At 43.8% G+C, this 22,169-nt stretch overlaps 1 protein-coding gene across 1 annotated transcript in view; it reads left to right on the forward strand.

Annotated features, from left to right (window-relative positions):
* Positions 1 to 22,169, forward strand: part of pcca (propionyl-CoA carboxylase subunit alpha) — a 437,485-nt gene that overhangs the window by 99,404 nt on the left and 315,912 nt on the right. Inside the window, exons 5-6 of the mRNA XM_033023091.1 lie at positions 9,149 to 9,262; positions 9,790 to 9,843. Coding sequence (XP_032878982.1) covers positions 9,149 to 9,262; positions 9,790 to 9,843 — 168 coding nt within the window. The remainder of the gene's footprint in view (positions 1 to 9,148; positions 9,263 to 9,789; positions 9,844 to 22,169) is intronic.

The raw sequence follows: 22,169 nt of genomic DNA on the forward strand, positions 1-22,169 counted from the left end.
ATGAAAGACCATTAGGTCTACCGTTATCCCTGTTCTAGGTGTGGACACCTATATATCGGTGAGACTAAGCGTATGCTCAGCGATCGTTTCACTGAACACCTCCGCTCAATCCGCCTAGGCCTACGTGATCTCCTGGTTGCTAAACACTTTAACATCCCCTCCCATTCCCGTACTGACCTTACTGTCCTGGGCCTCCTGCACTGTCAGAGTGAGGCCCAATGCAAGTTGGATGAACAGCTCCTCATATTTCGATTGGGCAGCCTGCAACCCAGCATTATGAATATTGCTTTCTCTAACTTCAAGTAACCCTTGCTTTCCCTCTCTCTCCATCCCTACTCCACCCTAGTTCTCTGACTAGTTTCACTGTTCTCCTGATTAGATTTTACTGATTGTGTGCTTCGTTGTCACCTTTCCCCTCAGGTAACAATGAGTCATTCTACATTACTTTGATCAACCTGCTTTGATCTGTAATTTTCACACCACACCTTTCCATATCTCTAGTCTCCCTCTCCCCTGAGTCTGAAGAAGGGTGGGTCCCCACCCGAAACATCACCCACTCCTTCTCTTCAGAGGTGCTGCCTGTCCAGCTGAGTTACTCCAGCATTTTATGTCTATAATAATAGGTCTGGGGCACCCTTTCACTGTGTTGATAATCTTATAGCAGCAGTTGTGTTTGTCTTGGAGTGTGTGTATATGGGGACAGTCCCATGCCCAGTTCTGGATAAACTTCCTGTGGGTGTCCTATTCACACAAGGTCCGATCCACGGACAATAGGTTGGTATTCCTTTCAACTACTGTTTCTTCCCCGCTGAGTGCAACTGCAGGAAGGCCAAAGGCTGTCAGGGGAATAAGGAAGCTGAGTATGAAAATTGTAGCTCATAAAACATCAAAAAACATAAAAGGAATTACACAGGCCAGAGAACCACAATACCCCTCTTGAATTTACTCACATGCAGATGGGAAACAATCAAAGGAAACGTGAAGAGGTCAATAAATAGGAACTGGATTACACTATTTGGCCATAGGAGCCTGCTCTGCCATTCATCAATTCATCGATCATGGCTGAATTTTTACCTCAGTTCTTATTTTCCTGTGTCTTAGTTCCCTTATTATCCAGAAATCTGTCAATCTTTATTTTGAATTATCTCAATGACTTTGCCTCCACAGTTGGCCAGGTAGAGAATTCCAAAGATTCATCATTCTTTGAGTGAAGATACTATTCCTCTGATTCCAAAATACACATTTCTCAGACGTTGTGACCATAGTTCTAGACTCTTCAGCTGGGGCAACATCTTCTCGGCATATGCCCAATGGAGCCCTGTGAAAAATGTTATCAGCTTCAATGAGAACACCTCTCATTCTTCAAAATGCAAGAAAATGTACAGTGCCCTCCGTAATGTTTGGGAAAAAGACCCATCTTTTATTTATTTGCCTCTGTACTCCACAATTTGAGATTTGTAATAGAAGAAATCACATGTGGTTAAAGTGCACATAGTCAGATTTTAATAAAGGCCATTTTTATGCATTTTGGTTTCATCATGTAGAAATTACAACAGTGTTTATACATAGACCCCCAATTTCAGGACACCATAATGTTTGGGGCACAGCAATGTCATGTAAATGAAAGTAGTCATGTTTGGTATTTTGTTGCATATCCTTTGCGTGCAATGACTGCTTGAAGTCTGTGATTCATGGACATCACCAGTTGCTGGGTGTCTTCTCTGATGATGCCCTCCCAGGCCTATATTGCAGCCATCTTTAGCTTATGCTTGTTTTGGGAGCTAGTCCCCTTCAGTTTTCTCTTCAGCATATAAAAGGCATGCTCAATTGGGTCAGATCGGGTAATTGACTTGGTCACTCAAGAATTTACCATTTTTTAACTTTGAAAAACCTTTGTTGCATTAACAGTATATTTGGGAGCATTATCTTGCTGAATCGCCGGCCAATGAGTTTTGAGGCATTTGTTTGAACGAGCAGATAGGATGTGCCTATACACTTCAGAATTCATTATGCTACTACCATCAGCAGTTGTATCATCAATGAAGATAATTGAGCCAGTTCCTTCAGCAGCCCATACATGCCCAGGCTATAACACCCTCACCACCGCGTTTCACAGATGAGGTGGTATGCTTTGGATCTTGGGCAATTTCTTCTCTCCTTCATACTTTGCTCTTGCCATCACTCTGATATAAGTTCATCTTCATCTCATCTGTCCACAAGACCTTTTTCCAGAACTATGGTTGCTCTTTTAAGTACTTCTTGGCAAACTGTAACCTGCAAACTGCAATCTGCATCCTATTTTTGCGGCTAACCAGTGGTTTGCATCTTGCAGTGTAGCCTCTGTATTTTTGTTCATGAAGTCTACTGCGGATAGTAGTCATTGACAAATCCACACCTGACTCCTGAAGAGTGTTTCTGATCTGTCGGACAGGTGTTTGGGGATTTTTCTTTATTATAGAGAGAATTCTTCTCTCATCAGCTGTGGAGGTCTTCCTTGGCCTGCCAGTCCCTTTGTGATTGGTAAACTCACCAGTGCTCCCTTTCTTCTTAATGATGTTGCAAACAGTTAATTTTGCTAAGCCTAAGGTTTGGCTGATGTCTCTAACAGTTTTATTCTTTTCCCCCACTCATAATGGTTTCTGTAATGGCAATTTCAAATGTTTCCATTGGAGCAAATGGCTCCTACAGCTTCTTTGACTTTCATTGGTACAACATTGGTCCTCATGTTGATAAACAGCAATAAAAGTGTCCAAAGGTGATGGAAAGACTGGAAGAAAGACTATGTGCTGAGAGCTCCCTTATACCTGGATTAAGGAGGCATTTAAACACACCTGAGTAATTACAAACGCCTGTGAAGCCATGTGTCCCAAACATTATGGTGCCCTGAAATGGGGGAACTACGTATAAAGCTGTAATTTCTACACGTATGAAATGTATAAAAATGGCCTTTATTAAAATCTGACAATGTGCACTTTAACTACATGTGATTTTTTTCTATTACAAATCTCAAATTGTGGAGTACAGAGGCAAATAAATAAATGATGGGTCCTTGTCCAAAACATTATGGAGCGTTCTGTAGGTCTACACAACTCAGTCCCTCTTCATACAATTTGCTACCCTATCAATTAGTCGAGTAAATCTTCTTACATTCTCTCAAAGGCAGGTTTTTCCTTTTATAGATAGGGAGACCAAAGTGTACACAATACTTTAGCCTTGGTCTCACCGAGAAATTCTATAATTGCACTCTCGTATTCCTGTACTCAAATCCTCAAGCTTGTACCAGGAGAAGGGCTTTTGACAGATTATCAAATATGCATCAGATGGACATGATCTACTAACTACATTAACTCTGGAAAAGCTGACAGAATTTGTCTGTTATTTTGTGGCGTTAAACTCCTGAAATGTATTTGGTTCTGTTGGCTGGTTTGCCTGAGATCTACCAAATATGCCAATGTGCATCTAGATGGCAGCATGTCGGAATGCACAAAGGAGTGCATCACAACTGTCACTGTTGGGTGAAAAATGGAGAAAGGGATCAGAAATTGGCAACCAGTCTCACTGCTGCATATGGGTTACAAGATAGTCCAAAATCATGAGTGGTTGAATCTGCCTTAGGCTGGATTTTCACCCAGATTAGATCGACACCAGATCCAGCAAGGAGATCTCTGACAGTCTTGTGCTATTCATCAATGTACTCACCCACGTGCAGGATGGAGGATGGATGTGTTCTTTGTGAAGTTGGATAATGAAAAGGCATTTGACAGAACTTCACACATGTACATGATGTATGCATTTATGAGGGAATCTGCAATTAGATACAACTGCTCCTCGATGACATTGGTAGTGGTGTCAGAAATGGAAATGTTTCAATCAACTCTGTAACTCAATCAATGCTGCCTTCTCTCCCCTGTTGCATTAGTATATTTAACCTGAATCCAGCACCGAAGGATGCAGGCTAAGTGGAGGGAATAGTGATGCAGTTGGTAGAACTTATGCCTCAAAACTCCAGTGACCAGATTTGATCCCTTCCTCTGTCAGTGTAGAGTCTGCATGTTCTCCCTGACCATATATGATTCCCAAAAGTTTAGTATGGTTTAAATTAGTTTTGTTTAGAAATACAGCCTGTAAACAGGCCCTGCAGGCCTCTGAGTCCTCACCGACCAATGATCACCCATACACTACTTCTCTCCTACACACTAGGAGCAATTTACAGAAAACAATTAACCTACAAACCTTTGAAATGTGGGCGGAAACTGGAGCACCTGGAGAAAATCCACACAGTCATAAGGAGAACGTACAAACTCCGTACAGACAGCATCCATGGTCAGGATCGAACCGGGGTCTCTGGCGCTGTAAGGCAGCAACTCCACTGCCGCGCCACTGTGCCCCCCCTAGTTCCAGTATCCTCCCACATCCCAACAATGGCTGGTAAACAAATTAGATGCTGTAAATTGTTCAGAGGCGGGTGATAAGAAAAAATAAGGTGAAGTTGATGGGCCTTTGAGAGAGAATACAGTAAATGGTAGGGACCTGCGTGATTGTTGTAGAATGTAGAGACCTAGTGTTGCAGTTACATAATTCCATGAAAGTGGCACCACAAGTAAGCAGGGAGGCAAAGAAGCCGTTTGGTACACTTGCCTCCATTGGTTATGGTATTGAGTGCAGGAGTTGGGACTATAATATAGTTTATTATATAATTGCAAATCTTATGAATAGTGCATTCATGTGTCACCATTCACAGTATGGCCATTTCATTCCACTAAGTTACAGAATTTCCATTAAATGAACATGACATCAGTTTTTATTTCACATATATTCCATGAAAGGTTTTCACCAGATTTCAGCCACATATGCAATGGCAGGATAGCCTTTCTCCACACAGACTTTGTGGCAGCTACTCGAAATCTCGGCATGTCCCTCAACACGTGGTCTTGGACGGTGGATGAGCCAGTCTGCAACATTCCAGTGTAGTTAGCACCCTGCACTGGAAGATTGGCGAGTTTTCGGCCGACTGAAGTGCACCTTGTAGTCAGTTATTCCAACAGCAGCTGATGGTATTTGTCTCGGTACTTCCCTGGGAGCAGCCCATAGAGTCCTGTGTTATGTAGCTGTGCAGGACACACTTTGACCATAACTGCTGTATTCCTTTCAGGAGGTTCTTGGCCATCATCCAATTCAAAAGGTAATGGATGACAGTCTCATCCCCCGTGCATACACCTCGAGGGCAGTGTGTGGTGGCATTAAGATTCCAGCTGTGCATGAACGACCTGATGGAGAGGATATTTCACACCACCAGCCACGCAGGATTGTGGTGCTTGGCTGATGGTTCTGGTGATGGGGCATTTTGCCAAATGACCTTGTCAGACTGTTCAAGGAAACCATCTGATGGGATGCACCAGCTTTCCTGCAGGGCCTTGGACACTGAGTAAAGACCACTGTCAGATTGACCGATGGTCAAAGAGGTTCTGCTGCATAAACACTTCTGAAAGGTTCAAGTGATCCAGCATTTTGCAGCCAGAAGCCCGAGATTTTTATCCAACAGTATACTTCATTCATAATGTGGTTATACAAAGTAGGTCATTGCTTTCACTATACCAAGCACATTGTTACATTTACTTAGAATATTCAAATTATGACAACATATAATTTTTTCTTTCTCAAACATATTTTAAGTGGTAAGTTCGAGAAGTTGGTAAATTCTACTTTGAACTTAGGATCTTCCTAACCATATCTGGCAATCCTCAGTGCATTAAGAAAGTATTCAGACCCCTTCACTTTTTCCACATTTTGTTACGTTACAGCCTTATTCTAAAATTGATTAAATTCTCTTTTTTTTTTAATCACCAATCTACACACAATACCACATAATAAAACAACGAAAACAGGTGTTCAGCTTTACAAAGTAATTAAAAAGAAATAATGGAAATATCACATTTACATAAATATTCAAACCCTTTACTCAGAACTTTGTTGAGGCACCTTTGCAGCGATTACAGCCTCAAGTCTTCTTGGGCATGATGCTACAAGCTTGGCACACCTGTATTTGGGAAATTTCTCCCATTCTTCTCTGCAGATCCTCTCAAGCTCCATCAGGTTGGATGTAGAGCGTCGATGCACAGCTATTTTCAGATCCCTCCAGAAATGTTCGATCGTGTTCAAGTCCGGGCTCTAGCTGGGCCACTTAAGGACATTCACAGACTTGTCATGAAGCCACTCCTGCGTTGTCTTGGCTGTGTGCTTAGAGTCGTTTTCCTGTTGGAAGGTGACCTCCGCTCCAGTCTAAGGTCCAGAACGCTCTGGAGCAGGTTTTCATCAAGGATTGCTCTGTACTTTGCTCCGTTCATCTTTCCCTCGATCCTGACTAGTCTCCCAGTTCCTGCCGCTAAAAAACATCCCCACAGCATGATGCTGCCACCACCATGCTTCAGCACAGGAATGGTATTGGCCAGGGGATGAACGGTGCCTGGTTTCCTCCAGTCGTGACACTTGGCATTCAGGCGAAAGAGTTCAGTCTTGGTTTCGTCAGACCAGAGAATCTTGTTTCTCATGCTTTTTGGCAAACTCCAAACGGGCTGTCATGTGCCTTTCACTGAGGAGTGGCCACTCTACCAGAAAGGCCTGATTGGTTGAGTGCTGCAGATATTGTTGTCCTTCTGGAAGGTTCTCCCATCGCCACAGAGGAACTCTGGAGCCTTGTCAGAGCGGCCATTGGGTTCTTGGTCACCTCCCTGACCAAGGCCCTTCTTCCTCGATTGCTCAGTTTGGCCGGGCGGCCAGCTCTATGAAGAGTCCTGGTGTTTCCAAAGTTCTTCCATTTAAGAATGACGGAGGCCACTGTGCTCTTCAGGACCTGCAATGCTGCAGAAATTGTTTTATACCCTTCCCTAGATCTGTGTCTCGACACAATCCCTTCTCGGAGGTCTACGGACAATTCCTTCGTTTTCATGGCCTGGTTTTTGCTCTGACATGCACTGTCAACTGTGGACCTTATATAGACAGGTGTGTGACTTTCCAAATCATGTGATATTTCAGTTATTTCTTTTTAATTACTTTGCAAACATTTCTAAACACCTGTCTTACGCTTCTTCATTCTGGGGTATTGTGTGTAGATTGATGATTAAAAAAAAAGACTTTAATCCATTTTAAAATAAGGCTGTAATGTAGCAAAATGTGGAAAAAGTGAAGGGGTCTGAATACTTTCTGAATGCACTGTATGTCTCTATCTTACAGCTCTACCTTAAAATAAATGGAAGAGCCCAATAATGGGGGAAATATTATGCTGTTATTTACAGATCTGTTCATGGTTCCAGCGTGCAGCTCCACAGTAAAATAAATGGAACAGATGAATAGTGGGAAAAAATATGGGAATTTTTAAAAAACAAATTACTTCTTCATTACCGGATACATTTATAGTTGCTAACAGTAGTCTTTTTGAGTATTTAGTAGGGCCTAGGTATAACACATGTATCACCTATACAAATTGAACAGGTAATGGGGATCAGCAAACCTACAACGCTTTATTTAGGCAGAAAAAGAACACTGATTTGCGAAGAGTACACTTAGTAAACTAAGTTCAAAGAAAAATGTTATCCTCAAATTTAAATCCATTTGTTAGCACACATTTGTTAAATTCTCTTTGGCATTTTACCAAAGTACGTATAATTTATTCTAATTTGAATACATATTATGAGTGTGGCTATCAAGGCAAGGCTAGCATTTACTGTGCATCCCCAGTTGTGATTAAGCAGGTGGTGATGAATACGAAGAACTTTATTTTTAATAAAAAGGCCAAACCCATATTGAAGTACACGCACCTTTACACTTCTGTTTCTTTAAAGCTAAGCAGACTGTTTACTGCTACTTATTTCATTGGTATTTTGGAACCTAACTGTTCACAATTTGGCTGGCAAATGTCCTACTTTCAACAGTGTCTACATTTCAATCTAGTTTATTAGGTGTAAAGCTCATTGAGTATTGTGCGGCTGATCTGGCTGCTGAATTTCTCGTACTCTTGAAGTCAAAGGATGTTTGTACTGTGGTAAGGAGCACCTTCCATGCATTACGCCCGTCACCCAACTGGACTGAATCAAACTCAATGCACTTCTCATTCTTATTGCATTTGATCTTGGGCCTCAGAGCTGTGCAAGCAAATGTATAAAACATTAAATGGGTCAGATTTCAAGTGAGATACTAATGAACAATACTCTTTGTGTATATGGGAAAACTAGACTGTTTATTGCCAATGACAAAAGCATAAATCTCTTTACTATATGCAGGTTTTTTTTTTTAACATTGGCTATGAATAGCAGAAATCTGTTTTCTATATTTAAAGCAAAATACACAAATGAAATGGCACTAAGTTTGTTATTTTCTAAATAAAAGCTTGAGAATTAAAAGACACAATAGTAGTGATTCTCCATAGTTTAAGCTACACGTGTGGCAAGAATTCCAGCTAGGGCAGCATGAAACTGCCGCAAACTAACTAGCTTAAATTGGATAACGTTCTGTACTCCCTCTGGTTCTTTTCTCCTGGCAAAGAAGAATATGGGTGTGGGTGAAACTTTTGAGTCATTGGCTGTCTGGATAAATAATTCGCAAGATTTTCCGGTTCAGGTGAAACGATATTGAACTCTTTAGACATTGGCCTTAATTTGTGTATGTCGCTGACCTGATGCTGTGCGGGGACATTTGGAGCATCTCTGTATTGAATTCACTCTAATTATCTCCAACATCCTGGGGAGTCTGCATAGAATGGGCCATGAGTATTTGTTATTCAGTACAATTTTATTAACTGCCTAGGCTACACAGAATTATAGGTTGTATTTTTTTTTAAATTCATTTCAAAAGATACTTTATCTTGTGAGTCATTTATAGTATTTTTAATCAGAAGTAATTTTGAATAGTATGAAAGAGATTACCTAGAATCATTCTATTGTGTTAGATGCAATTTTTAAAATGCTCTTGCAGATTTTAAAAATCATTTTGTTGGTATTCCAAATGTAATTGTTGATGCTAACAGATGGACAAAGGGCATATTCTAAATCTTGACAAAATCTCCTTTCCAAGAGAATGTATGAATGTAAAATATAATTTAATTATTTTCACGCGAATATCCCATTGAAGCTGAATTTTCTCTTTGTTCTTGCAGGTTCATGTTAAGATGGCAGATGAGGCTTCCTGTGTTGGACCAGCCCCCTCCAACAAAAGCTACCTCAACCTGGATGCCGTCATGGAAGCCATTCAAAAGACTGGTGCCCAAGCTGTGAGTCTGAATGTGCTTAAAACTCATTGCTGGCTGCTTGTATATTCCTCAGGAAACAGCAGAACTTGTAAAAGGACGAATATCTTCTTCCAGTTTAGTTCCTATGACTCGAGCTAAATTGCAAGCTTGATTGCTACTGGAAATCAAAGGCTCGGTAGCATCTGGCAATGCCTGTTACTGATCCTGCAGGTGGCTGCAGAATTTAGTTTTTCACACCAGGGAGTAACTTGAGTTCATTTCATAATTTACTTTTATTCATTATTATTAATAAAAGCAATCTAATTAATCTTGAGCACAGAATTAGCATTTCTCCCTTAATATTTGTTGTAGTGGTTGTTATATGAACTATTAATTGTGTAAGAAATCATTGAGCTTTAGCATTGCCAATATGCATGCTGGGGCCAACAATGCAATGAAAATTTATTTCCTTGTTTCAAACGCTGAATAAGATAAATGTGATAGATATAAGATTAATTAGCAGTTTAAAAGATTATGTTATGTATGCCTTCTGCCTTTTTGTGTCTTAGGTCCACCCAGGATATGGATTTCTTTCAGAAAACAAAGACTTTGCGAGACGCCTGGTAAGTTTTGTTGTTGATTCACCCCCTCTTGCTGTTGATTAATCTTGCGGAAAGGACAGAAATGGCAGTTTGCCTGTGAGTAACGAACATGTGGGTTGAGCGAGAAGGGGCCTGATTTAAAGCAAGGTTGAAACCCTCTCAGTGGTGCTACCGTTGACTCAGCTGGCCTCATCAGTGTGCATTATGATAACTTGAGATTTCTGGCTTGATGAGATTCAGCTGAAAGCATAGGGGGAAAATTACATGAGCATTGCTGACACAGGCAGACCAGAAAAATGTTTAAGTAGCATAATGATTCTTGAAAAATCAGCGATTTCAAAAAATAGGGGCTATTTCAGAAATTATACTGCAGTCCTCCTTCATAAAATTAACCCATTATACCTCCAAACTAATTCTTCTTCACTTTAACTTTTAGTGCTCCTGAATTGGGCATATAAAATCTCAGAATGGTGTGTGTTGTTTATTTTTTTTATTTTCTCCATATGTTTTCTCTGCCTAGGGTGTAAACACATTGCTTGTGACAACAGCAGGGTTTTATACAATGCCCTCCATAATGTTTGGGACAAAGACCCGTCATTTATTTATTTACCTCTGTACTCCACAATTTGAGATTTGTTATAGAAAAAAATCACGTGTGGTTAAAGTGCACATTGTCAGATTTTAATAAAGGCCATTTTTATACATTTTGGTTTCACCATGTAGAAATTACAGCAGTGTTTATACACAGTCCCCCCATTTCAGAGCACCATAATATTTGGGGGACATGCAATGTCATGTAAATGAAAATGTCCCGCAAACAGCAATGTCATGTAAATGAAAATAATCATGTTTAGTATTTTGTTGTATATCCTTTGCATGCAATGACTGCTTGAAGTCTGTGATTCATAGACATCACCAATTGCTGGGTGTCTTCTCTGGTGATGCTCTGCATTGCAACCATCTTTAGCTTATGCTTGTCTTGGGGGCTCGTTCCCTTCAATTTTCTCTTCAGCATATAAAAGGCATGCTCAATTGGGTACATATCGTGTGGTTGACCTGGCCACTCAAGAATGGACAATTTTGTAGCTTTGGAAAACTTGGTTGCTTTAGCAGTATGTTTGGGATCATTGTCTTGCTGTAGAATGAACCGCCGAGTTTTGAGACATTTTTTTTTAAACCTGAGCAGATAGGATGTGTCTTTACACTTCAGAATTCATTATGCTACTACCATCAGCAGTTGTATCATCAATGAAAATAAGTGAGCCAGTACCTTCAGCAGCCATAACATCCCCATCACCGTGTTTCACAGATGAGGTGGTATGCTTTGGATCTTGGGCAGTTCCTCCTCTCCTTCATACTTTGCTCTTGCCATCACTCTGATATAAGTTATTCGTCGTCTCATCTGTCCACAAGACCTTTTTCCAACAGTGCGGTTGCTCTTTTAAGTACTTCTTGGCAACTTGTAACCCGGCCATCCTATTTATGCGGCTAACCAGTGGTTTGCACCTTGCAGTGTAGCCAGTGTTCCTGACGTCTTCTGCGGACAGTGGTCATTGAGAAATCCGCACTTGACTCCTGAAGAGTGTTTCTGATCTGTCGGACAGGTGTTTGGGGATTTTCCTTTATTATATAGAGATAATTCTTCTGTCATCAGCTGTGGAGGTCTTCCTTGGCCTGCCAGTCCCTTTGCAATTAGTAAGCTCACCAGTGCTCTCTTTCTTCTTAATGTTGTTCCAAACAGTTGATTTAGTAAGCCTAAGGTTTGGCTGATGTCTCTAACAGATTTATTCTTGTTTATAATGGCTTATTTGACTTTCATTGGCACAACTTTGGTCCTCATGTTGATAAACAGCTATAAAAGTTTCCAAAGGTGATGGAAAGACTGGAGGAAAGACTAGGTACTGAGAGCTCTCTTATACCATATTAAGGAGGCAATTAAACATACCTGAGCAATTACAAACGCCTGTGAAGCCATGTGTCTCAAACATTATGGTGCCCTGAAATGGGCGTTTACACAGCTGTAATTTCTACATGTTAAAACCAAAATGTATAAAAATACCATTTAAACAAATCTGACAATGTGCACTTTAACCACATGTGATTTTTTTTAAAATTACAAATCTCAAATTGTAGAGTACAGAGGCAAATAAATAAATAACTAGACCAAGGGGACCCGCTGGGCCCCGTCCCCTCAACGTGCAGTGGGGGGGGGGCCTTCGGCGTCACACACACACACACGCACACGCACACACACACACACACACACACACGCACGCACGCACGCACGCACACACACACTAACCACCCCCCACATACACTAACCCCCCGCTTGATATTATATTAATATTATTCATTCGCTCCTTTTACCCTATTCCCGCCTTATCCACTCACGCAATACCCCAACTGCGCAGATGCGGCTAGTGAGGGGGGGAGTTGGAGAGGGGGGGTAGAGAGGGAGAGGGAGGGGGTAGAGATTGAGGGGTCGTGGAAAACAGTGCCAGTGCGTGTTGAACATTTTGTGCAGCTTGCCGCGAGGAGCAAAGGCATTGTGACGTCATCCAGCTTGCTTCAGCACGTTAGATTTTACAGAGAGAGAGGGGGGAGAGAGAGAGAGAGAGATAGGGGGGAGAGAGAGAGAGGGGGAGAGAGAGAGAGGGCGGAAGAGAGGGGGGGGGCGAGAGAGAGAGAGGGGGGAAAAGAGAGAGGTGGGAGACGGGAGGAGGTGAGAAGTGGAGGGGAGTCAGGCGAGTGAGTGGGCTGCGAAAAGTGGAGAGAGACAGAACCGGCCTGACTCTCTAGAAACCTGCAGCTGCTGTGAGAGGGCGGGGAGGGGAGGGGCGTGGCTTCATAGCAAGGATAAACTTCTTCAGCGCGTGAGCGCCGCTGACCTAGAATTTTCTTGTTCTTTCTGCGCCTTTTGAAGAACGAGGGGGGTGGGTGGGTGGGGTAGCATAACTCATGGAAAACTGTGCATGCGCGTTGACAGCAGCTGCATTAATCCAGAGCGGCGGGGGGCGGGGGGGGCACGAGCGAGCTGGGCCACGAAGAAAGGCATTATGAGGTCAGCAGCTGGGCAACCTTTATATTTTAAAAGAATGTCAGTTTGGTGATAGATTTTAGCAAATATCTCGGGAAATAATTCACTAAATTTACAGAGGTGGATTTTTGAAAGGATAAGGAAAATTTCTACCAGAAGATGTAAAAATCTCACAGATATTGTAACATTAGTAGCTGGGCAGTGGTCAGATTTAAAAAAAAGGTCAGAATGGTCAAGAATTTTAATTAAAAAGTCGGGAAAATAATGTACCAAATGTACAGAGGAGTGGATGTCTAAAATCACAAGGAAAATCTCTACTCTAAAATGTAAAAAATGCCCCGTTTCGGCATCTGGTTTTCGAGGAGATACATTTCACAGGCAAATTGACACACACACACACACACACACACACACTCTCTCTCTTCGTGGGTGCCCGAGCGCGCCCGCAGCGATACTATAGCGCGCTATAGGCTCTTTGCTGAAGACTGCCAAAAGCTTCCACCAGCGTTACAGAGGATCGGGCCGTGGACACGGACACGGAGAGGTCGTCCCTTGTGACGGGGAGAGAGGAGAGGGAGGTGGTGACGAGGGGGGGGGGAGCCGAGTGAGTGGCCTCCGAACGGCGGAGAGAGACAGAACTGGCTTGACTCTCTGGAAACCGGCAGCTGAGTGAGCGGGCGGGCTGGCGGGGGATGGAACGGTCGTGGCTTCACGAGCTGCAGCGACAGTGAGGAGAAACTTATTCAGCGCGCGTGAGCGATCTGCAGAACAAAGATCCTATAGCGGAGAAGAGCTGTAGGGTCTTTGCTGCAGAATGTTCTCGATCTTTCTGCGCCTGTTGAAGAACGGGGGTGTGGGTAGGCTAACGCACCTTGTGAAAACTGCGCATACGCATTGTCAGCAGCTGCATTAATCTAGAGCGGCGGGGGGGGGGGGGGGGGGGGGGGGGGCACGAGGAAAGGCATTGTGAGGTCAGCAGCTGGGAAACCTTAATATTTTTTTTAAATTTCAGTTTGGTTATAAATTTTAGATCAGATTTTACCCCATAACCGCCCTATCCAATGACGCATAGCCCCCAACTCACAGGCACGTCTAGAAAGAGAGGGGGTTGAGTGTGAGGGCAGAGAGAGAATGGGGAGTGACAGAGAGAGAGGGGCAGAGACAGAGAGGCAGAGGGAGAGGGGGCTGGAGGAGAGAAGGAGATGGTGGGTGGGTGGGTGAGGGGGGAGGGTGGGGGAGGAGGGGAGGGGGAGATGGGGAGAGAGTGGGGAGGGGAGAGAGTGGGAAGGGGGAGGAGAGGGGAGGGGGAAGGGAGAGGGGGATGAGGATGGGGAGGGGACGAGAACGGGGAGGGTGGTAGAGGGGGGAGGGGGGAAGGGTGGGTGAGGGGGTAGAGAGGGGTGGGGGAAGGGGAGGTGAGAGTAGAGGGTTGGGGGAGAAGAGGGGGAGAGGCGGAGAGGGGGAGGGGAGAGGTGGAGAGAGAGAGGAGGGTGAGAGAGGGGAGGGGGAGAGAGTGGAGGGGAGAGAGAGAGATAGGGGAGGGAGAGAGGAAGGGGGGGAGAGAGAAGGGGGGAGTGGGGGAAAGGCATGGGGGTGTAAGGGAGGGAGGGGGAGAGATCTCCCACCCTTGTCCCATAGTGATATCATATCTAAATGAGATCCATTATGATTGTAGATCTGTGAGATGGCACTGTCACTCATGTAGCAGTTTGGTTTGAGTGGGACCACGTTTTGTGAGCAATTTTATTAAAAATCTGGGGAAATAATTGACCAAATCTAGAGATGAGTGGATTTCTGAAATCATAAGTTAAATCCCTACCAAAATATGTAAAAATCTCCGCGTTTTTGTGTCTGGTTTTCGAGGAAATACGTTTCAAAGGCAAAATGACACCCACCCACACACACCCACATGCACTAACCACACCCACACACACACTAACTACCCCCCTTGATATTATATTAATATTATTAAGAGAGGGAGTGGGGGGGGGGGATAGAGAGTGAGGGCAGAGAGAGAATGGGGAGAGACAGAGAGAGAAGGGCAGAGACAGAAGGGCAAGAGTGGGCGGGCAGGCGTGGTCCCGAGTGAGCCTGCGGGCCATGAGCGAGGCACGGAGTGATCTGAGGACGGTGAAAAGCAGCCGATCGTGGCTTCTGCCAGCGTGACAGGGCCGGGCCGGGGAGGGGGGGGAAAAGTGGTCGAGAGCAGCAGCCGTTATCGTTGCGCGGGGCACCTGATGAGACGGTGACCCTGGCGGCCATTACTCCCTCTGGATCTTTGGTCCGCAGCACAACGGGAGGCGAAAACATTACTGAGGGGGGGGGGGGGGGGGGGGAGTGTGGTGGAAAGTGCGCCTGCGCGTTGAGAACATTTGTGGACGACAGATGGCACAATGGGCTAAGTGTTCGGCTGGCAACCGGAAGGTAGCTGGTTCGAATCCCGCTTGGAGTGCATACTGTCGTTGTGTCCTTGGGCAAGACACTTCACCCACCTTTGCCTGTGTGTGTCCTTGGGCAAGACACTTCACCCACCTTTGCCTGTGTGTGTGAATGTAATTATGTGAAGCACTTTGGGGTCAATGCAAGTTGACTAAAAATGTGCTATATAAATAAAAAATAAAAAAAAAACAAAAAAAAAACATCTGCTTTAATCGAGAACGGGGGAGGGGGCGGTGCCGCGAGCAAGGGCATTGTGACGTCCGCAGCTGCCGCAGCGGTTTGATTTTTTTTTAAAACAGTCCACTTTGTGAACAACTTTATTAAAAATCTGGGGCAATAATTGATCAAATTTAGGGAGAAGTCGATTTCCGAAATCGTAAGTTAAATCGTTACCGAAATATGTAAAAATCGCAGCATATTTCCGTCTGGTTTTCGAGAAAATATGTTTCAAAGGCAAAATGACACACACACACACACACACACACACACACACACACACACACACACACACACACACACACACACACACACACACACACACACACACACACAGTTTTAGTAGATACTAGATATGATAGATATGATATGATGTGTCGTTGTCGGAGGGCGCTGTATCTGCTTTTGCCCTGGAAGCGCAGCATTTGTAAAATAATTGTTTCGAGGTACTTCAATAACATTTTTAACCAAGAGAACGGCTTTAATTCAAGACAAAATTTAGTTCAAAATAACAGAAAAAGCATAGTTGACCAATCAGTAGCATAAGTGGAACTTCACAATAACTCAATAGCACAACAGGGGATTGCCTTTTCTTTTCCCTGCTGTGTTTACAGCATTTATTTTAGTTTATTTCTTTAAAGCAGAAATTGATGATTAATTTTATCCTCTCTTTAATGCACAAAATAATACTAAAGGGTGCAGGTGTTCATCTATTGTAATATGGACATGCTCTACTGGCAGATAGTGACCCTCTAGGTCAGGAGGCGTCATTACAGCACTTCCACTGACGATCAAGCAGAGACGATCAGTCACTAATTAATACAGTGGAGCTTTGTTACTGTCACTTTCAATTTGCCAGACTGGACTGTGACTATAACCAGGAAGTGACGCTAACTGAGCATCATCATTATATGGGTACTAATCCATTAAGGTTGCATATTCATGGAGGAAATGGTCTGAATGCCCTGCCATTTTCATGCCTTTTACATGGGATTCATTGATAATTTTATCCAAGCCGCTGCTATTATTCCCTTTCTTTGCAACCTCCTCCATTTCAACATACCTTGGCACTATCTACATTGCTCCAATTAGTAAGTAGGAAAGGTTCAGGCATCTGGGGGTAATGTGGGAACATGTGAAATAGTTTTTTTTAGCAGGATAAATTAAAAAGAACAATGTCATCCAAATGGTGACCAAAAGGGATCAAGATGTCCTAATATATAATTGCAAAGTATATTAACAAGTACAGCATGTAATCTGGATAATCAACAAAATAATGTTGTTTATTACAAAGCAAATTGAATACAAAAGGAAGAAATTGAATTTTAGTTAAATAGGTCAGTGGTAAGATAAGAACCGGAGCACAGTGTTGATCATGCTAGATACAGTTCAGAGAAGGTTTTGCAGGCCAACACCTGGAATGGACAATACAAGGAATACAAAATACAAAGATACAAGGAATTGCAGATGCTGGAATCTTGAGCAAAACACAAAGTTTCTGGAGTGACTCAGTGGGTCAGGCAGCATCTGTGGAGCAAATGGTCAGATGACGTTTTGAGACGGGATTCTTCTTCAGACTGATTATAGTACAGGCTGGCGGGGGGGGGGGGAGTTGGAAATAAATAGGTGGAAGTGGGACCAAACCTTCCAAGTGATCGGCGGATACAAGTGAAGGGGGATTGATTGCCACATGGGTGGAATAAATGACAAAGGCTTGAGATGAAAAGGAAGCAAAAGTGTGTCAGTTAAGGAGAGAAGAGGAATAAGTATGTAAGGCCAGAAAGGCCTTGTGAATGAAATGTAAAGCCAGAAAGGATATGGGTGGAAGGGATGGGTGGGTGGGGGGGGGGGGGGATGTGGAATAGTGGAATAGTGGGAGAAATGGATGCCCCCTGGGGCTGGGAAAACATTGGATTCTCCAATATTAAGTAATGCTACAACCAGTCTGAAGGAAGGTCCTGACCCAAAACAATGGGCAGATAGTTAACAGAAAAGGTTTACACATGCTACGCCAATCTCTGTTGCATCGTAGAAGAATTGTGGAGATACTTGATTGAAACCGAGACAATAATAGTTCCCACCAGACTTGCTGAGATGCTGCTGGAACTGAGGCTGAACACTCCCCTGTGTGCCTGGGTCCTGGACTTTCTCACCGCCAGTCTCCAGGTAGTCAAGATGGGGAGACATACCTCCAACCCCCTCACCCTGAACACAGGATCCCCCCAGGGTTGCGTCCTCAGCCCCCTACTGTACTCCTTTACACACATGACTGTGTGGCCAGGTTCAGCTCCAACTCCATCATCAAGTTTGCTGATGACACGGTGGTGGTGGGCCTGATCTCACAGAATGATGAGAAGGCCTACCGGGAGGAGGTGGCTGATCTGGCACTCTGGTGTCAGGACAACAGCCTCCTCTCGAATGTCACAAAAACTAAGGAGCTGATTGTGGACTTTAGAAGGGCTCAACAACCGAGGACGTACATGCCACTGGAGATAAGTGGGACTACTATGGATAGGGTGAGCAGCTTCAAATACCTGGGAGTCCACATCACAGAGGATCTGACATGGACAACACACACTGCCGCATGGTGAGGAAGGCAAGGCAGCGCCTTTACCACCTCAGGCAGCTGAGGAAATTCAGAGTGTCTCTGAGGATCCCTCAGTCCTTTTACTCTGGGGCTGTAGAAAGCATCTTGTCCAGTAACATCACAATCTGGTTTGGGAACAGCTCTGTCCTGGACAGGAAGGCTCTGCAGAGACTATTGCGTTCGGCCGAACGCACTATGGGAACTACACTCACCCGCCTGCAGAACCTATACACCAGGAGGTGCCGATTCAGAGCCAGCAAGATAATGAAGGACCCTTACCACCCGAGCAACGGACTGTTCCAGCTGCTACGGTCAGGCAAACGCCTCCGCTATCACGCTGCGAAAACAGAGAGGATGAGACAGTGTTTCTTCGCAAAGGCCATCAGGACTGAAAACTCTTATCTCACCAGGGACTAATTTACTGTTCTGTCAGTCTGAAGAAGGGTTTCGGCCCGAAACGTTGCCTATTTCCTTCGCTCCATAGCTGCTGCTGCACCTGCTGAGTTTCTCCAGCACTTTTGTCTACCTTCGATTTACCAGCATCTGCAGTTCCTTCTTAAATACTGTTGTGTTGTGCCTTTTTATTTTTCTAAAATGTAAATACTGGTTGTTATGTTCTGTTTTGTTGTTTTTGCACAATCCGCAGGCATTGCCACTTTCATTTTACTGCACATCTTGTATGTGTATGTGACAAGTAAAGTTGACTTGACTTGACTTGAAACATACGAGATCCTGAGGAATTTTAACAGTGCGGATTGAGGATGAAAATTGCTAAAAAGGAAAAGCAGGGAGCTTTTGGGAGGGAACTCTGGAGCTTGGACTTCTGCCAACTGGAGACAGTTGTGGAACAATGTAAATTGGGGATGAGTTTGGTGGGGAAGCCCTCAAACATTGGAGGGAGGGCATTTGAGTGACATTTTCAATTCGTAAGACAGAAGCAGAATTAGGCCATTTGGCCCATTGAATCTACTTCGTCATTCATCAAGGCTGATTTATCTTTCCGTCTGAACCTCATTCTCCTGCCTTCTCCCCATAACATTTCACACCCTTACTGATCACGAAATTGTGCTCTGTACAAACCAGATGAACTAACATACATATTGAACAAGCAAAACTGAATGGATAAACCAACACTAACAATGTAAACACTAACTCTTCATCACTAACTTCCATCCGGCACTCAAATACACCTGGACCATTTCCGACACTTCCCTACCATTCCTTGACCTCACTATCTCCATTGCAGGTGATAGACTTCTGACCGACATCCACTATAAACCTACTGACTCCCATGGCTATCTGGACTACACTTCTTCCCACCCTGCTTCCTGTAAGGACTCTGTCCCCTACTCCCAATTCCTCCGTCTACGCCGCATCTGCTCCCAGGATGAGGCGTTCCACACCAGGGCATCTGAAATGTCCTCATTCTTCAGGGAACGGGGGTTCCCCTCCTCCACCATAGATGAGGCTCGCACCAGGGTCTCTTCCATACCCCGCAACACTGCTCTCTCTCCCCATCCCCCCACTCGCAACAAGGGCAGAGTCCCCCTAGTCCTCACCTTTCACCCCACCAGCAGTCACATACAACAAGTAATCCTCCGTCAGTTTCGCCACCTCCAACGTGACCCCACCACTCGCCACATCTTCCCATCTACCCCCAAATCTGCCTTCCGCAAAGACCGCTCTCTCCATAACTCCCTTGTCAATTCTTCCCTTCCCTCCCGTACCACCCCCTCCCCGGGCACTTTCCCTTGCAACCGCAAGAGATGCAACACTTGTCCCTTTACCTCCCCCCTCGACTCCATTCAAGGACCCAAGCAGTCGTTCCAGATGCGACAGAGGTTTACCTACATCTCCTCCAACCTCATCTATTGCATCCGCTGCTCTAGATGTCAGCAGATCTATATCGGTGAGACCAAGCGGAGGTTAGGCGATCGTTTCGCTGAACACCTCCGCTCGGTCTGCAATAACCAACCTGACCTCCCGGTGGCTCAGCACTTCAACTCCCCCTCCCACTCCGTATCCGACCTCTCTGTCCTGGGTCTCCTCCATGGCCAGAGCGAGCAACACCGGAAATTGGAGGGACAGCAGCTCATATTCCGCTTGGGGAGTCTGCATCCTGGGGGGATGAACATTGAATTCTCCCAATTTTGTTAGTCCTTGCTGTCTCCTCCCCTTCCTCAGCCCTCCTGCTGTCTCCTCCCATCCCCCAGCCTTCGGGCTCCTCCTCCTTTTTCCTTTCTTCTCCCTGCCCCCCCAACTCCCATCAGTCTGAAGAAGGGTTTCGGCCCGAAACGTTGCCTATTTCCTTCGCTCCATAGATGCTGCTGCACCCGCTGAGTTTCTCCAGCTTTTTTGTGTACCACTAACAATGTAAAACTGTATGGAATATTTTCTTCAGTATGTGTTTTATTAATGATGATTATTTTTGTATAAAATAAACAATTGAGGGTGTGCAAATGGCCAGAATTGGAGCAGCGGGGCCTGGGGATGGGGGAGAGGTGAGGATTCTGCCTTTGTTCATTTTGGAAGTAATTTCCTCAAGCCAATTTCCTGTGCTTTCACATGCATGCATTTCACAAAACGGACCAATTTGTAATATAGAAAAGGAAGACTTTGCATACTTGTGATGCGTTGCCTGTCATAAGTATGATTTGTTGCAAAGAGATTCTGAGCCAAGGATGTACTTCAAAAAGGGTCACATCATTAGCAATAAAATATTTTAAAGACGTGCAGGAAAATATCATTACTCATGACATGCACACATCATGGAAACTCATTTTAATTTGGAAAGCTGTATCTTAAGATACAAGACAATTGTAGCAGTACATTTGCTGCGAGAAGTTAGACCGCTCTAGTTTCGAAACGTTCATGTCATTCGGGACAATAATCATGGAGATTGGGTAGTTTTTTTTAGATTAGGAGCATGAAGCGGCTCCTTGATGAGACCCCATGGAGTATTCTGCAGAGTTCTGGCCTCTACATACATAACAAAAATGATGGCAGAACTGCAAGTTCTAACCATCAGCCTAGACTGAATAGCTTGGGCCTCTTTTCTCAGTAAGCTGAGGGATGAGGACCAACCTTATAGAGACAGGTCTTTGTTTATCAGTGTTTTGAGAAAGGGTAGACAAAGAAAATCAGAACAAGGGCTCATAAATAAAAGATAATCACTAACTAAGTGATTTCTTAGTTTCACTAAGAATGCTAACTAAGAATTTTTTGGTCTGAAGAAACGTCCCAACCCAAATCATCATCTGTCCATTTCTCCACAGATGCTGCCTGACCCGCTGAGTTCTTCCAGCAGCTTGTTTCTTTGCTTCTTTAATCATTCATGTGGAAGCATGTTCCGCATTCTAACAACTCTGTGAAATGCTGCTAACTGAGATGCATTAAAGGAGATAGTTAGGTAAGCCCATGAAGGGAAAAGTAGTAGGGGAATACATTGTTGAGGATCTCACGTGGAGAATAACTTCTGGCTTTGACTAATTGGGTGAATCTTGTGTGATTGATTTTTCATGATACCCATGGCATGTTGCTCTTGGTGTGAAGTTATTATAATCTACAGATTGAAAACCTATATTCTGCATTTTTTAAAGTAATGTCAATTGTGTTGATACTCTCTAGGATACTCTTCAGACCAACAAGTATAGGTGTTTTCTCTAGCAGTTGCTATATCAATGTTTGCTGTTGTGGTTTGTATTTTTGCATTCCCCATAGGCCTTATCTCAATTTGAAGTGACTAAAAGAGCATTTGGATGATTTGCAAAGGTCACCATCAAAAGGTGTCAAAAGTTCCAAAACGCATTTGCCACAGAAGTAAAGTAAATTACATCAATTATCATTCATTTATAAAACATTTAAAGTTCTTTTTAAAAATGGAATTTACAAAATGGGTGACAATGAATACTCGTTTATTCCCTGTAGGAATCTCAGGTTACTATGACTCAGGCTAATTTAGTGAAATGTAATTAATAGTATTACCCTTGATATATTTCCTTTAAGTTCCAAGAGTACCACACAGGCTTTTGGAAATGCATGCTTAACTTTCTAAAGGAGTCAGCTGGA

The sequence above is a fragment of the Amblyraja radiata genome, chromosome 6 (genome assembly GCF_010909765.2).
Source record: "Amblyraja radiata isolate CabotCenter1 chromosome 6, sAmbRad1.1.pri, whole genome shotgun sequence".
In the NCBI taxonomy this organism is placed as follows: Eukaryota; Metazoa; Chordata; class Chondrichthyes; order Rajiformes; family Rajidae; genus Amblyraja; species Amblyraja radiata.